We start from the raw sequence: 17,477 nt of genomic DNA, 5'->3' as shown, positions 1-17,477 counted from the left end.
AAGCATGTGGCCCTGTGGGTAGAGCTGTTGCATCACAGGCAACTGCTCTGAGAAGCAATCCATCCATATCTTCCTTTCCCATTTTTCCATACGCAGGGAGACCAAAACGGCAATGATAGAGGGGAAAGGGATGTGCGACGGAGTTGATTGGGTGTACTGAACACCTGGTCTCTTGACTCCGCTCTTAAGGCCGTTTATCATTAGATTTATCAAGTGAGCCTTTGTCTCCGCAGCTGTGATAAAAAAAAGAGCCAGACTCATAATTAGAAGTATCGCTATCCCATGCAGTGGTGGACGGGCCTTCTTGGAACTGCAGCTTGTAACAGTCCATTGCCACGCAAACGCCACGCGACATTTCCTCACTACCTGAACACTAGTAGGGGGCTTCCGCCAAAGAGGGGATTTGGTCACAATCTGCTCGACGGTCTCTCTCAGAGAAGCCAGGTCACGGGTGTCACATTTGGATAAAACATCCATGGTGAGCCAGCGCTTCGCAACTGTCATGCTTATTGAAAACTTCTACTTACTCAAGGACGCTTATACTAGCTGTATGTACGAGTGTTCTCGAACCGGTGTGTTGTCGTGAGTATAGAGTACACTACGGATAGTTGCTTGTCTCCTCCCTGTAAACTGAGTGGTAGCAGCATCGGATAGCAGTAGCCGTCGGAGAGAATACCTGTTACCAGCTCTTCTTGGCAGCGAAGCCAAGAACTTGGGTGTGACTTGTGGCTTGCCTAGCTGTTGGCATGTTCTGCCTTGATTCCAAGCCATCTGCGGGGGATGGACTTGAGGAGCAGCATCACAGGCCAGAAAGGGCCCAGAATAAGCAGCAGCCAGGGTTGTGATGCAGCAACGATCGAACGATTTTGCTGCTTCTTTTCGGCGCTTCGCATGTAGCGGCTTCAAAATATGGGAACTTATCAGCCACCACGCGCTCGCCAAGTAAACGACGCTCTTAAGCATATCCTACAGATACCCTGTATGCAGCCATCGACAATCCCTCGGTTAGCTATCTTTTTCCGTCTAGGTATTTTCCAGAGGTTAATCTTTGCTTTTGCAACCATGCAGGCCTGTGCCTGCAGCTTTTCTTGAGGGAGCCGCCAAGGCAAACGTGAGACAATTCGTGCAACGGCTGGAAAACGGCGCCAGCCTCGGCCAACAGGCAGTGGCCCAAGCTTTTTCCTCACGAGCGTTTTGAGATAGAATCCTGTTCCACTCTCCCCGCTCTAACCACATCACCCACCCGCTTAGCGAGTATCACGGCTGCGGTCTGTTGGTAAAGAAATCTTGGGCATCTTCACCAGTCAAGAACAACGATGGATACCTCGACAATCTCCGTTTCCTGATTAGAGAAAACAAGAATCACATGTGAATACAAACTTTGACCTCAGTTCCATCTCCAGATGAGAAGAGTTATGTTGACCAGCTGAAATAGGAGTTTGTCTGGAAATTAGTAGATAGGATCCCAAGACTTGATCTTGCTCCTCTGCCACGGGGTGATCCGCCTGCTAACTACCGAGCAGAAAGAAAGGCACCTCGGCATAGGAATGTGTTGCTTTCACAAGTAAGAATAGTCCACACCACCAGGATCTGTCACTGTGAAGACAAGGACTCAAAAGTTGCTCGATGCGGTGGCAACCTATCGCTGAAGCGGGATGCTAGCGTTCCATGATCTGCGGGATCAGCACTCAATATGTCGCTGATTCCAGATCTCAAAGAGGCATCTTGGTTGCTGCATCCGGCAGGATTCTTTTCTGTCATGTGGGGTGACATACGATCTTGGGGTTGCCGGTTCGGGGACCGACTGCTACCCAGCCAAACTCGTCAGCTCATTGTGATATGTGCACTACATAATTGACTTTCTAGCCTTCCCAGAGGATTGGAACTTCCGGTAAGGTACATTTGTGCTGAAAAAAGAAGTTGCCCCGAAGAGTGGTTTAGGCCCAGTCTACACCATCTTTGCCCAATCTTCAATTCCAAGTCCTCAGCCGAATTCTAACCCTTCCAGAATTGCATCCGTTCCAAAAAAAAAAAAAAAAACCATTGTGTGATCAAGATAATATGCTGCCTTTCAAACCCAAATGAGTAGAGCAGCAAGATTAGCCTGAAAAAGGTCATGAAAACCAAATGATTGGTCTGTCGACCATCTAATATGCCACCGACGCGAACCAGTGGTAATGCCAAGCTAGGGCACATGTGTAACATTCCCTGAATCGTCAGAATACCGGTTGTCTGGGACTATTTGGCATCGGAGATCCGAGACTGATCTTCTTTGGGCGCTGAAAGAAGCGAGGCTTCGCCACCCTTACTACCTTACCTTGGAACAGTGCTGTCAGTTCAACGTCAACTGTTGGTACCGAGGAGTGCCAAATCAGTCGTTATATCAAACGAGATACGATAATTTGGTATCTTTGGCTGTGAATCACAGATGGTCTGGGCACAGAATCGGGCCGCCCATGTCGTTAGCAGGTTGTGTGGTTGCATGCGCCAGTAATGGAAGAGTCACATAGTGTCAATTGCAAGCCTCGAGACCCCCCCTCCCCCTCTCCGGGATCCTGATACCGTAGGAAGCTTCTAGTGCCTACACTCAGTTACCTGCTCCAGCTCTTAACGTTCCTCTGCTTGCGTAGAAACCCCATCCTCATGGGACAAACGGCCCAGGTTCCCGTTCCAGATCGTGAGCAGGTATGCGAACTTGGGAGGACTTCCAGACTAGTAAGTTACAGTAGCTATGGGAAACGGTATGTTATATGCAACTTCAATGACCTACCGAGGAAAGATAAGGATGCTTCTCATTGACGATGCCTGACTAGGGAGTATGTACTTTACAAAAGCATTGTTTGGATTAAGTCTGTGCATACAGTTTGGTTGACTGTCCTATAGTTCAACGGTTTAGTCATGGTATAACCCCAGGTGTGTGCATATAATTCGGACTAAAGGACTCGCGCAGTTCAATCTGGATCCTGAGAAGGCATTTGATGTCCACATATGAGGCTGCCAAAATTGATCATCCTTACTGTGATTATTCAGTCAATAACTGGAGAGGCGTCTTAGATGCCCAATAGCATGGACGGGATATCCGCAGTGGTTGTAGTGAAATTAACTCTCGTGAGATCCGTTTCCGAAACTCATAATGCTCTGCAGCTAAAGGTATGAATATGTCAACAAGCCGTCACAGTTCCCAGACAGCAAGGTTGCTCCGAGCCAGCCCTAGAAGGAAGCTCAAAGACTCAGGGTTACACTAGGATCAGTCAAACCTTCGGTACCCGAGATCGATAATGACACCTTATACCCAGACTATGGCAGCCTAAGACGTTCGAACCGACCTGAATATTGACTTCTTTGAAGCTGTAAGATAGAGTAATCGCTTGGTAATCTTCGTTGCTGCGCAAGATCCAGCGCCGGTGGGGTTTGAGTAAGAGCTGGGGTCTAAACTGTCATGTTGTTACTCTTTACTTTTTCCAACACCAAAAAGGAACCGTCAGCTCCATCTAACGGGCCGCCAACTCTATGATCTATGTTTGTCCGGAACAAGAGTTGCCTCGACAACTGAATCTTGTCTTTAATGAGCGATACTTCGATCTTTGTCTTTAATAAGCCTACCCTTGACCAGACATCGCCAAAAACGCGTATTTTAGAGAACTGATCCGTAGTACATCAGCCTGCTTGCGGAATACACTAGCAGTTTGCTAGCCAGCGATGTAATTGATGACTGCTCAATGGTTTGAATCTTCACGAAGAGCATCGTCCTACGTAAGGTCGCGTGTCTTGTAGATCTGCTTGCGATGATCGACAGGCCGCAAACTCTATTCTTCCCGGGAAAACTGTCTGGGTTACATCAGTGGTGGGTCAAATGCAGCTGATACTTTGTTGACGAACGTAGTGAACTGCTCGGGAACGGAAACGCGATTCCAGATCTTGGCGTCACTGCCGTCAAAATGCCCACTCAAACGACCTTCGCCCACAGAGGGTCAGCGAGTCTTTTGCCATGAGGAACGAATGCAGAATGTGCGCTGATGTCTTGGTTGCATGTGAAAACCGATGAAAAAGCGAACATGCACCATGGATAAGCCCAAGACGTGCTGCCGTCGAGAAATGGAGTGTATGTACTTAGGTACTGTCAAAGATATGCCTTCTCTCACTTCTTGCCGCGTGATTTCGTGCACTGCGGTTTGGAATGTTTGGTGCAGCGAGGATATTGGTCGGTCACTGACGTCGTAACGTTCCGATGAGCTGTTCGGAGGCGGTGGTGGCGGCTCCGCCATGGTTGTCACGAAGCTGCCGGTATGCGTCCGAAATAGGAAGCTGGTTTGCGCTCTTGACAAGTAGCAGCGCGGGATTGTCCCGAGCCCAAAACGTCAAAACGTCCGTCGATCAAGAGCCATTCCAAAAGGGGAACAATGTTCAGGCATGGTGCTAAGCGAGGGACGCTAAGGAACGCCACGTCGATCGCCCGTAACGATGGGTAGACTTCAATTGGAAGACCACCGGTATTGCGTGCAGGGGAAGAAGCTCGACTGTGACCTTGGAATCCAAAGCACGAGAGCACATGCTGTGCAACGTCGCCCTCGAGGCACAAACTGTTGTAGCCTTAGGTTATATAACATCCATCATATAGGGCAAGCAATTAAAGAGCGTCCGAGGTACAGCCGCAGTTGCCCACACAAGACGCGCAACGTACAGCCACAGTTGTGAAAAGGGACGCTGGAAGCTGTGGGTGTCATCGGTCACAAGGCCCGTTCGTCGATAAATCAATGATATATCGTCGCTAACAAATACTCCTGGCACAAGTAGGCTCGTGCAGAGTGCCCGAGGCTGAACCACTATGGGTCTCGTAAAACAGCCAGCGAGTTGAGAGAGGGAATTGCCAGCATGTGCTTCCGATCAGCACATGCTGCTAGCGGGGGAGCAGCAATTGGCGAAATTAATGACATTAGGGCTCGCCGAGATCAGCCACGATGCGGGCTCTACATTAAAGATGAAGGAGCAAGCTCTGTAGTACTTGAATACAGTGTATTACTCAGCATTGCGCAACCTACAAGTCCACGGATTACCCCGCGTCGACAACGGGCCGGCCTTGCGGCTAAGGTTTGAAGCCAGGGCCCTGTGCCGCACGTTGCCGCAGATATGGTCGAGAAAATCAGCCTGGAACCAGGCTTTTCGTCGGCTGGGCGTAGCTCTCCCGAAAAGGGAATATGAAAGCTTCCAAACTGCAGGAAGCATCTGGAGAACGAATGCTGGTAATGACCATACGCTCTGTAACACCACCTAGTGTATGTACAAACCTGAAGACTGTTTGTGTGGCGTTGCTGTGGCTGGTAAATGGTCGCCCATTCAGAGCGGCTGAGAGGCCCACAGCGACCTAATAAAGTGACCAATGGGAGAGATGCCATCTCTTGCTGCTACACCCCACATCGACTTCGTCTCAAATCATGTGTGTTCTTTTTTCCTGACCGGAGGTGGGGGACACGGTACTGGGACGACCTGGGCTATCATCTTTAAGCAACAACACCTGGTATCGCGTCAAACTCCACTATAAAGCTTTTCGCCGCTAAGTTGCAAGTCGAGGAGTAATTCTGGACTTAAGGTGCACATATTCTTGTATGCGCAGGTACCCAAACCGCTACCGAGAGCAACTGGTCTCTCGGCACGTTCCATTCGTAATATTCAGGCCAGCTATTCTTTTCTCATAGTAAGTATAGGACCTATTAGGCTAAGCCTTCTAACTCATATAGGTACCCGAGCAGTCGGGAGAACTGCCAAATTTGTACAGCCATGATTATTGATGAGATGAACTCGCGTAAATTGGATCTTGTCGTTCTATAAGCAGCAGTTATTTGAAGCGCTTGGTGGAAGATGTTTGTGACTTCGGGTTCTTGAACTAAATTAGGTAATCACAGTCGTTCCGACTCTACAATTCTGAGAACAATGATATCAAAATCTCGTTTTGATTCTATTAGTCGAGCTATATCTCAATGATAGGACGACAGCAGTATGATGTTGGCTATTGATGACAATTTACAAGGTATTCAAGACTTCATCAACTGATAACTTATCATCCCATCCTCTATACTCATAACTTGTTGAAGACCATTTTGTACTGAACCAAGGTTATGGCACATATCTGGCGGGATGGGCTTCTCACCCTCCACACTTGTTCCAGTGTCCAGCTAGCACAGAAACCAAAGTGTTCCAAGCACATCGGGTGCACTAAGATGTCAAAAGATCTTCCTGCAAGCCCCTGCAACATGTCAAACATAGGTTCAGACGGGGATAACTCGTTCCGTGCCCACCCGAGTCTAATCCATGTCTCGCATCTCTCGACTTCAGACCCCTGAACCCCGTGGCCAAGTAAATTTAATCAGCCTTGGATGCACTTCTAAGTCAAAGACAATCGCAAGATGATCTCATAAGATTACGCAGCCTTGTTTCCGAGATCCGCCCTGGTGTTTCCTGGGGAACATGGGATGTTAAAGCTCCGATGATTGTTTCTCCACAAATACATGCCAGATGTACCCACTTGCAGAGACCCTCTTTCTGTATCTTAGTAGTGGTTATGCCAAAGTATCTCTCTCGCGACCGTCAACGGCTGTCTCAAAAGTCACCGTGGTTGCCGCCAAAGATTGTAGGATATCCCCGAAGTTGTCCCTTCAAGCATTGCGGATCTCTACCATGGCAAACTTAACTGAAGTAGTCAAAGCATTTGACGTGCACCAGGTTAGGTCAAACATCTACGCAGAAAAAGCAGATCATATTTGGCAGGGCTGGCTTCAAACAATTTGCTGATCGTCGATAGGGAATGCTCAACTTCCGTGGTATGTCAATAGCTGACTTATTGGGAAATAGGGAAGCAACATGGTAGTTTGTACTGTAGCCCAAACCACGTTAGAGAGTGCTCGGCTAAGTAGTCCCTCCAAACAGTAGGTAGTCATGGCCAAACCGCTTCTGAGACGGACGTTTTTCTCTCGCAGCAATGACATGGGGAGCCTGGAGGGCACAATAGACTCGGCAAGCCAAAGTATACACGACCTCGATCAGCGGGGTGTAGGATATCGCAAGGCGCCAATAGTAACTAGGTGGCAAGCGACACAATTGTAGACCTTTGTTTCATGTCAATCATAAGAGCTGCGAAGATCAAGAAAGACAGCAACGGCATAAGACCAGCTCAAATATCCGGTTACAGCATCTCATCCCCTGAAAGCTCGGCGGCGTTGCGTCGTCTCAAGTTTCAATGTCCGTGTGTCGTGAATTGCTCACAGGGGGTCTCAGGGTTGCAGACCAGGGCGCGATGGTACCTTCGGGTCCTTACCGAGCCGTAGAACACCCTCCATGCCAAGCCTTGAACCTTTTGGTTCCGTCGCATCTCCAGGTTTTGGAGCTGGCCTGTGCCTGCAGACGGCCAGCATTTCAGCAGCGATAAAGTTTTGACTTCTAGTTTGATGTGATGCGAATCCCTCAATAATTTTCCGCAAATTGCGCTGGTATACTTGTACAGGCAGAAGATTAGAAACAGAGAGTACCCGTGATTGAATGATAGGCGGTGATAAGTAGTGACTCCCGCTGGGACAGGCAAGGAGGCATGTATATAGATATCTGCCTAGTTATGAATTCAGTTGCCAACGACCTACTGTCCGTCCATGGGATGGTAAAGCTTGCGTATGCTTGAGCAATGAGTTCTTGCGGCTCTTAACTATTTGAAGTTTAGTTGATCAGCGTACAAGCACGTATCCAAAGCATAGCAACAGGGTACGGTAAGCAGACCTGTCTGGGAGCCCATGTCTGCTGTCTGCAGTGCACTTCATGGGTCGAACGTGGCTCGTCTGGAGCCACAAGAACATGCAGACTTACAGTAGCCCCAGCTAACTGGAATCAATAGCTACAGCACATGCTCTGTACTTATTCCGCACCAAAGGAGCAGGACACTGCACGTAGCGATAGGGCTTGACATTGGGCCCAGGCAGCGCATCAGGACGATCGTCGACACACCCAGAGTCAGAGCCAGCGATAATAGGGATGTTATAAGTCCAATCAGGTAACCTTGGGAGTTTGGGCCGAAGTTCGTTAACTACCATGCGCTGGGGGGGTGCGCCATAGGAATCGAGGAGGGAGGGGCGCCGGGAGGGGGTGTGGCTCCCCATGGGCTGCGATCCCTGGCCTAACACAGCATCCCGGGCTCTGAAGTCAGACCCACCGATTTTGTGACAACACAGTGGCCGGCAGCCTTGTTCCGGGGATGACCGTGCGGATTTGTGTGGATTTCCGCTTGATCGCCTAGCCAATTCCCCATGAATGTTCTTCGGGAGATCTGATAGTACAAAAACACCCTGGTTCCCCCCGCCCCATGCCATCCGGCTGCTAACAAGCTTCTTTGCCGATGCACACTGCTTAAATACTTATTCTGTCACATCCCTCCTCCCGATCACCAGATCGGTTCCTTGAATCTCAACTCTCTTCGTCTAGGCCAACCTAAACCCCCAACCCCAACCATTCAAGCCCAAGCAATTCAGCTTCAGATACATCGAGGTCCTTGCTGCCTTGACCCAACTACGATAGCATCGGTCGTGTGGGATAGTTGCTGGTTACTGTCTCCCCGACAAATTCGGCCAGAAGGATCCAATATGGCGAGCTCTACAGTTACAACTCACTTCGCCCATTCTCCGCCGCAAAATGTCCATTATGGCTACGTGTCTCCCCCTTCACCGCCGATGGATGACACGACATCCAAGTGTTCGCTTCCCTCTATTTCCAACCTGCTCGGCCTGGCAGACCAAGGCTCTCCCACTTCCGAAACCTCTCTGCAATCACAGCAACAGCAGCAACAACAACAACAACAACAACAACAACAACAACAACAACAACAACAACAGCAATGTACGAGACTGCCATTATGGTTCTTGTGATGTTCAGCTGCTAACAAGACGGACTCAGCACAAACATCAAAGCCTGAGACACGACCTGTCTCGACCGGTTATGGGGGAGTCACAGCTCCAGCATTACCGGTGCCCAAGACAGCCTTCCCTCCAAGTCCACCCCTGACTTCGGACTCTTCTTTTGATAACTTCAATCCTCCATCTGCTCGCCCTCTGAGCCAAGTATCGAATGGGTCAAGCTATTATTTTGAGACGACGCCGCCTCTCCAACTGGATCACCCCGAGTCCCGACAGATGCCTTCCTCAGCTACCGCGCCTCCCTCCCGTGTCTCGGTTCAGAGCTCCGCGTATCAACCCCATTACACTGGTCCGACCTATCTCGGTCAACCAGCAATGACTTCTTATTACCCGCCCCCGCAGCCTCCTGTTTCTGCTCTTTACTACCAGCGGCCACTTCCCCAGGTAGGTTTTCCTTGCCATTGGTTCCTTCTTAGTTCAGCTAACCAAAACTCTTTAGAACTTCCCACCCCCGCTTTCCATGCCCATGACTCTTGCACCTACGGCGGCTGCTGGTGCAGCCAACCCATGGCAACACCACCACTACCTTGCACCATCATCGACAGCATCCTACCCGCAGAGCCAGGACCGGTACATCTGCCCAACATGCAACAAGGCCTTTTCTCGTCCCAGCTCTCTGCGCATCCACAGCCACTCGCATACAGGCGAAAAGCCCTTCAAGTGCCCCTTTCCTGGATGTGGCAAGGCCTTCAGTGTACGCAGCAATATGAAACGTCACGAACGTGGCTGCCACAACTACGACAGCGGGAGCACCCATAGCAGGAGTAGCAGCGTCGGCAGCAGCCTCAGCACTAGCCTTGGCATCGGCAGGCCGTAAGCCTTCTTGTGTGCTATAGTAGAGTGTTCCTCTCCTTCCAAGTCCGACGGACTGTTCGATCATATATAGACCTCTCGCAGCAGCACGTCCTGTGACCCTGGTGGTATAGGAGTGCTTGCCAATTACAACTGCAACGGCAACTAGTCTTAGTTCCTAATTGTTTTATTTTGGGGGCGGTGTTTTAAATTGCTTAGGAAGAGAGATACCCACGATACAAACTACACTACAGCCGGCACTGTTTCAGGAACGGCGCATGGGGAAAGATAGGATAAGATTTTCGGGTCTGGTGATAAAAGAGGACTTTAAGCACAGTGGTAACAGAGAAAGTGAGCATCACAATCTTGGGAACGGTTTTGGTTAGCATTCTCGAAGAAGGGCATTCTCATTCGTTAACTCTATGGCTCCTAGCTATACCCCAATGGTTTTGCTTCTCTCGCCGCTCTCACTATCGCATAATGTGTAGATGTTACATGTTATAGGACCAAACGTTCACTAAGTTCCTCATTTCTTAACAAGATTTGAAATTCAACAAGAAATCCTTTCGAAGTGACGGAGTTGCCACCTATCTTTGATTCCCCCATAGGTCAGCCGCCTGCGTGTTTTAACATTAATACAAGTAAGACATCGACTTCCTAACTGTGCCTGTCTATGGCTTGCACACTCACTCCAAGCAAACTGCATATTAACTAAGCCATGCACTACATGCGAAACAGGCTATCTGGCTACCTGGATCGGTGTAAGGACAGTGTAAACATGGTCCGCACGAACCGTGGGCATCGCAACCGCAGGAGTAACTTGGGTTACCTAACAGAGCTGAGATGCCCTGAAGCCTTGGACTCGAATCCCGGGGACTTGGAACGCATATCGATTCGCTCGTGACAGCACAAGGAAGACCCGGAAACATGGATCGCCTCCCGATTTGTGGAAAGCATTCCGGAAGACTTACAGGGGCCCACAAAGCCACCCCACGGGCCTCTCTGGCAAACAGCACAACCAGACCAGCCTAGAAAGACAGATCAGCAAGCCCAGCAAGCGTCGACAATCACCCGCGCTCAATCCGTATGTAGTAAAGTTATGGATGCACATTAGTGCACAGAGCATGCATTGATGACCAACAAGCAAATGCCAGCTAGGCGGACCATCAGTCATAATCCATGGCAGGCTACCTCATCAGGGAAGCTCACTCAACAGCTGAGCATGAAGTGGCTGTCCGCATGAACAGAAAGGACTCAGAGCGGAGATGGGACCATGACCTAAAACAAGTGGGCGGGACCATTAACATGCTCGATCGCCATAAATGGTCATGCTTGAGAGACATCATGCAGACCGCCTTTTTGGGCATCATTTTTGCTCTTTGCTGTGGATCATCCCGCGCTGTTGGCAGATTGCTGTGCAACTCTTCTCTGCGTGTGCGGACATGTTTGCCAGATGAGAAGAGGGAGCCCGACGAAGTGGGCTCTCCTCAAGTTCCCGCGTGTGCCGACTGAGACGAGACCCAGATCCTTGCCGTTGGATTTAATCTCCACAAAGCTAGCAGGGGTGTGTGTTGACGATCAGCCGGGGGGGGGCGAATTTGGGAGAGTGGGGATCTTGTGATGTGCTCTCGGTCAAAGGTCCCAGCTTTGTGGTTTATGGTCTTTGGTCGCGGCTGTTGTCGGGACCTGGACGAGAACAAAAGTATGGGGAAAAGAAAGCTCAGGGGCAGAGACAACGGGGAGAACTAATAAGACAAAAGTACTCAAAAGAAAGCGAACTGATCCCCAAACAGAAGTCCAGTTACCGGCAGTGTGCTGCTCTCCCGATCACCTATCACCCACAATGCTAACATACCAGGATGATAACGACGTCAGTTCGTCTATAGCGCCAACTAAAGGCGAGATCCATCGCCTGGATGATTGTTTAACTGTCTTGAAAACCGTTAGCTTGCGTGTAAGGATATGTATACCTTGATACCTGCCTAGGTAGGCAACTCAGATGTCGCAACGGCTGGTCAGCTCATCAGGTTCGGATGATCCGTCGAAATTCTGCATTGCAATATCAGTATACGTACAAGCAATGCAGAGCAAAGCCGCTAATAAAATCTCTCCTTGCAATCCTCTTGTTACCAACAAGCAGGAACTTTTTTTAACTCAAGATGAAGACTTCCTTGCGACAAATCCAGAGTGCATATTTTAGTTCTGTGTTCGAAATTCCAACGGTAGACAACAAAGGGACTTGCTGACAAAAGAAACAAGGGTGTGCACTTTGAACATTGGGCGCATGCATGCTTTCCCCATAAGAGCTTGATTCTGCATACTAACACCCTTCTGGTAAATGCCCTCGGATGAAAATAGATCAGCCACATGGTGTTACTGACGGAGTCGCTCCCCCTTCTGTATCCTCCAACTTATGTGCACATCACATTTGATAGGGAATGACAACCCATCCAGTCGAAACATATTTACCTGGACCATGTTATTGTTATGTCCATTATATTAAAAGCAGATGAGATTCAATGTAATCAAAATTGCTGGCCAGTCCCTCACTACGGATTACTGGGCCCTTGTATGCACAAGCCGTTACTGGATAGGAAGCACAAGTACATACCGAGAAGTACCGGTCGAGTACGTACTTCAGTGCCGACAAATTAGCACACACAACAGGGGCACCCGATTGATGCCCAATTTTCACTGGCCATGTCGATCACCGAGAGGTCATCTTGGTAACAGTGGGGAAGAGGAAAGTCAGAAGAGGCGATCTGGACGCGCCAAGCCCTGCTAACGTGCAAAGTTTTGGTTTGCCGATCAAAGATCACCAAGGATCATCTTCCCTCCCGGGTTTTACAGAAGAGGATGTTTACTAAGTACATGTTGCGAAGCTCCCTAGATATTGATCGATATACTTACACGAACCCAAGATAATTATAACCCATGGAAGCTAGAAGTGTCGTTCGCGGAAAGGCTAGTTGCGAACGCTTATCAAGAGGGCTCATTCAAACACGAGAATCCCGTTCAAATTTCAGGATCAGGGGGTCACTTTAACCACGATCGGGATTCATCGGTGAACATTGTGGATTTTGATGAACTGGCCAAAACTTGGTCGGGTCAAGCTATGTATACAGTAGGTAGGCATGTCTCTAATTCTGCATCGCATTGTGGCATTTACGCAAAACCAATTGCAAACACAGATGTGTGGGACACCCTAGCTGTACGAATCGGTAAGAAGTACCTACAAACCTACCTACGGGTTAATATTCGCACGACTTACCTACTTACTTACCTTACCTATGTTGTTGCACTTTGATACAATATGTTCCGACGATCTATTTGGCCGAGGAATTCACTTTTGATTGGACAGAGGATGAAAAGCTTGGTTGCTGAGCCCTTTTCACCGTCTGATTCTACCTCACTACCCGATCCGAGGAATGTTTTGGGCAGAAACAGTTATGCTCATTGTGTGGGAAATCCAGATTCGGGAATAGGTAGGGAGGTAGGTTCCGTTGTGCTGGAAAGCCACGCTCTTCCCAGCCCACGCCATCTGCCCGCCTCCCGAGATCTATTGTTTCACCGATCACCACAAGACAAAATTTAGCGCCATCCTTTGTGGCTGGGAATTGCGCATCATCGCCGATCGCCATGTCAGAGCACTGGCTCCACCCAAGACCCGTCAACCTGGGAAAATGGCAAGTCCAGCCCATTAACAAGCAATCGCAGTGAAGAAGCTTTGCTGCTGAAATCTCTCGAACGACATCACGTGTTGTTCAAAAATGTAGCATAACATTAAAACAATGCGCTTCCCTGCTGATGCATGACTGACCAATCTTCTAGAATAATCCCGTTTGTCACATGCCGAGACGCCAGCGAAAGTGTGTGGTACGATGTACAACAAGTACATGGTACCCCTGGCATGCTTAGCTGTCTTCAAATCCATCACACCAGAAACTCGGGCGCTCGCTCTGGCAAGTAACAAGGACGACCATATCCTCCCGGACAACGTCTGCCCGGCGACCCGTTCTCACCACCCGCGACTTTTTTTTTGGGGGGGGGGCTGCTGTCCATATAGGCATAGTTGTACCAGAGCGCCACATTGTGGAACCCCGGAATCCCGAGACCGACGAGTGAAAAAAAAAAAGCGTGGACTTGCCAACAGTTCCCCGGCTGGCCGGTCTCTGCGCCAGCATTCGGCGATGCAGAGCGCAGCTAAACACTTTGTACAAGAGTATTGGTAATTGTACACCGCAAGCAGCAGTCTATGCATATTTAGCTGTGAGCAATTTTTGCGTTGCCTTCCCAATGTTCAGCACCGAGAACAGAAACCTGGGAGCTACTGATGTACGTACTTATACCACTACCTTGTAACTTTCCTACACAGTACAGTCGTAAGCTCCCGACAGTGTCCAGTGACGGATGCCCTGGACCAATCTCCTAGTATTCACCCGGCTCATCAGCCGCCCCTCCATCCTCCCCTGTTTGTGGGCCCTTTGCTGTGCTCGTTGTGTTTGACATTAAATCCCCGCGCAGATCACAACGCTATCCCCTTTGAATGTGTTACGGAACTCCATCCAGCACACAGGGACCAGTCGTTGCTCCAGCGGAGCGGTTGGCGGATTTGGTAGCTTATTACTACCTAAGTAGTGTACTTGGAGCCAGCGCAGGGAGACAGGGCCTGGAAAGTAGTCATTATCGCATCTGGACACAACGTCCCGCAATCATAAGAGAGGGAGCGCTAGGGTGCCATGGATGGCCAGCCTGTCGGTGCTGGTCGCTGTTCGCCCCTCCCATTGCTCTCATTCTCTCATTGGCAAAACCCTCCAACACCCGCTGAACTCACGAATCAGCATACCGTCTGGAAGCAATGCAGCAGCCGCCAGAGCTCGGAAAATCTATAGACTTAGCTACCTCCCCGCCTTTTATCGCTTTCATTTCGTCAAGATGCATGTCTCGAGCGAGGGCATGCAAGCACCCAGAACTTGCAGCGCTCTGCATCTTCGTCACCTACACAATACTTTGTTATGTAATGGGGAGTGAGAAAGGAAAAGAGAGTTCGGCATCCCGAATACGGGATGGGCGTCGGCACGAAAAAGCGGCAGCGGCGCAGATCACATTTGTGTGACCAATCTGCAGGCTGCAACATCTCTGTTTACCGCGCACGGTAGGAAGAGCAGCGTTCGCTGGGTTAACAACTCCTTTAGACTCAGAAGCCAGCATGTTGCGTGGCCGACTCCATGTCCTCGGCGTCGGAGCGAGAGAAGCCTGCTTTGGAAAGACGGTGCCACGCCATTTTTTTTCGTGTCGTCCCATTTTATCCACAATGAACGATTTCCTGGAACCCTGATCCTGGCTGACAAAAAAACCCCTCGTTTTTTTCGGAGGAGACAAGAACAATCCGTAATCCCCTTAATGAAAAGGAACTTCGCCGATGATATGGATCCCCACCGAGAAGATATCAAAAGAACAAGGTATGGATGTGCTTGTGGGAATGAAGGAATCGAATGCAGATGTCGGTACTGTAGATTTTTCTATTGGTTCCAGCATGCCACCCTGAAGTGCTTCGTCACCTGTCAGTTCCAGCAAGAGTTGCTACAAGGCTAGTGAGCAGCCTCACATGGGCTGTTCCTCATCAGAGCTGAGAACACAGTAGCAGGGCAGCTGTGCTGGCAAGCTGAGGATGAAGAGCGGAAAGAATGCGGCATTCTTCCGCTCAATGCGTTGCTGATGTGGCTTTTTGGCGGGAATATCCCGAACGCCTTGATGCTTCTCCTCCTTTCCTCTGCCCCGCTTGGGGGGTTCATGTGAATGAAAGTCGGTGAGACTTTTGCAGGATTCAAATTCCCATTCCGTGTAACTCGGCGAAACAGAGCAAACATCTCGAAAGCATTTGGCGTAAAAACCTCTGCTCGCCTAATCTGTGTGGAGTTACATACATACGCCAATCTGCCGAAGCTGGCGTAGCAGTGGCCTTGCCCAAGAACGTTGCACCAGTTTCACACAGGGTTTCGGACGTCTCCTGCCAAGATCAAACGGCAGCCAAGCCATCTGTGCGGTTGCTCGGAGGCTGGCTGTAAGTAAACAACAGGGGCTGGGAACGAGCTGGGTTCAATCCGCACCTAACCCTAAATCAAGGGCACCTTTCAATGGAGAACAGAGCAAAAGCAGATACAGAAGCTTCGACAAAAACCTGTATTTGCTGCTGAGCACTTTGTTGTGATACTACCACGGACGAGCCCAAAGCAAGAAGTATGAATTAGGCTACACCCAAGCTTGCGATCTTAGCCCTTCTAAATAGAAGATTTCGGTGCTTCCATTTCACTGAAAGTCGCTTAGAGAGGTCAGAATGCTCTCCTATATCCTATCAACAGCCTCAGTAAACTTGAATCAGCCGCTAGGAAACCCTTCCTAATCCGTATTTGACAACCGAGAATATTGGTCCAGTAATTGGACTCGTCGTTCCGGTAAAGAGTCTCGTAATATACCCTTCCCATCAGTCAACATTGCATTTCATCTCAGGGAAGCAGTATTGTGGCTTACTCTGGGCCCGTCGTAAAAGTCCCAACCAAACTCCATTCGGATGAACTGCTGAAGATGGCTGGCAACTTTGATAGACTTTGATAGCCCCAACATCCGTTGGATGCCATAGTGGTGCAATATCATCGTGTTGCATGATGCCAGTGGTGTTGAAGTAGTGGACAAATGGCTTCAATCTCTTGTTCTTCTAGCTCTTCTTAGTTACGCCGTCATAAAGAACAGTATCGCGAAGATAGTCATCGGAATTGAACATAGCACCAGTCAACAGGTTGTGTATAGTCACTGGAGGTCGCTGCAAATAATTCTCACCATTTGACATGTTGACAAATTTCTATTTCACAGCCCTAGGAGCAGCGAGAAGGTATTTGTTTCCAGACTGGTAGAATCCCAACCAGAGAGAATATAGCCAAATTCCGTAAGTGAAGGTTTCTTGCAGTCAGAAAATAAGGGCCTACAAGGCACTTACCATGACGATAACTTGAGAATTGGGCCACTTGCCATGAACAGCCTCGATTATCTTCGTAAGAGCATCAATATACGCCTGCGCAGATACATTGTTTTCTTGGTTGTTATCTTTGGTACCAATGTTAATAGCAACAAGGTCGGCAGGTGGATGCTTTCTAAAATCCCATGGCTCGGTGTTATCTGAACTTCACTGGGAGCAAGAGCCACACCAGTAGCGATACATAAGTGTGAAGGCATCTGTTTATTCACTAGCCCAGATCACAGACGCACGGTAACTTGTGTCAGAGGTGTAAAGCCACTGATGAACCTGCTCCCGAGGATTCCCCCAACAATCCTGATCTGCCGCACAAATTCCAGGATAAGGAGTTATGGAGCACTCTGTGTTTCCAAGCCTGTCCCAAGACCACTTGACGCTTGTGTCGATATCAGACAAGGTCGACATATTAGAGACAAACTTACTAAGCCCAGCTAGACAAGCCCTCATAAGAGGTATACATGCCAACAGCAAGGTTGTCACCAATAACCTCAATTCGAGGATTATAGTCACGAAGTTTGAAAAGCTTTCGCCCTTGGCTACGTGGACAGAGTGAATTTGAATTTCGCATGCCCAGTTTGTCACCAGCAACTCGACAGTTCACAGGCTAATTGGACCAGTAAGGTCAGACCCCGGTTTATCAGGGCTCACAAACAAGTGAGCTTCCCCACAAGTAATGATTGTGAAAGCCCAGTCAAGCCCGCCAATGC

At 49.3% G+C, this 17,477-nt stretch overlaps 1 protein-coding gene across 1 annotated transcript; it reads left to right on the top strand.

Annotated features, from left to right (window-relative positions):
- Positions 1-8,618: 8,618 nt before the first annotated feature.
- Positions 8,619-9,765, top strand: CTHT_0014240 (zinc finger domain-containing protein; the record flags this gene model as incomplete). The annotated part of the gene is made up of 3 exons (XM_006691874.1): positions 8,619-8,871; positions 8,929-9,332; positions 9,388-9,765. The coding sequence occupies 3 exons, from the start codon at positions 8,619-8,621 to the stop codon at positions 9,763-9,765; spliced, it is 1,035 nt and encodes a 344-aa protein (XP_006691937.1).
- Positions 9,766-17,477: the final 7,712 nt, after the last annotated feature.

This window comes from Thermochaetoides thermophila, assembly GCF_000221225.1.
Source record: "Thermochaetoides thermophila DSM 1495 unplaced genomic scaffold scf7180000011814, whole genome shotgun sequence".
Taxonomy (NCBI): domain Eukaryota; kingdom Fungi; phylum Ascomycota; class Sordariomycetes; order Sordariales; family Chaetomiaceae; genus Thermochaetoides; species Thermochaetoides thermophila.
This window is presented reverse-complemented; position numbering and strand designations above follow the sequence as displayed.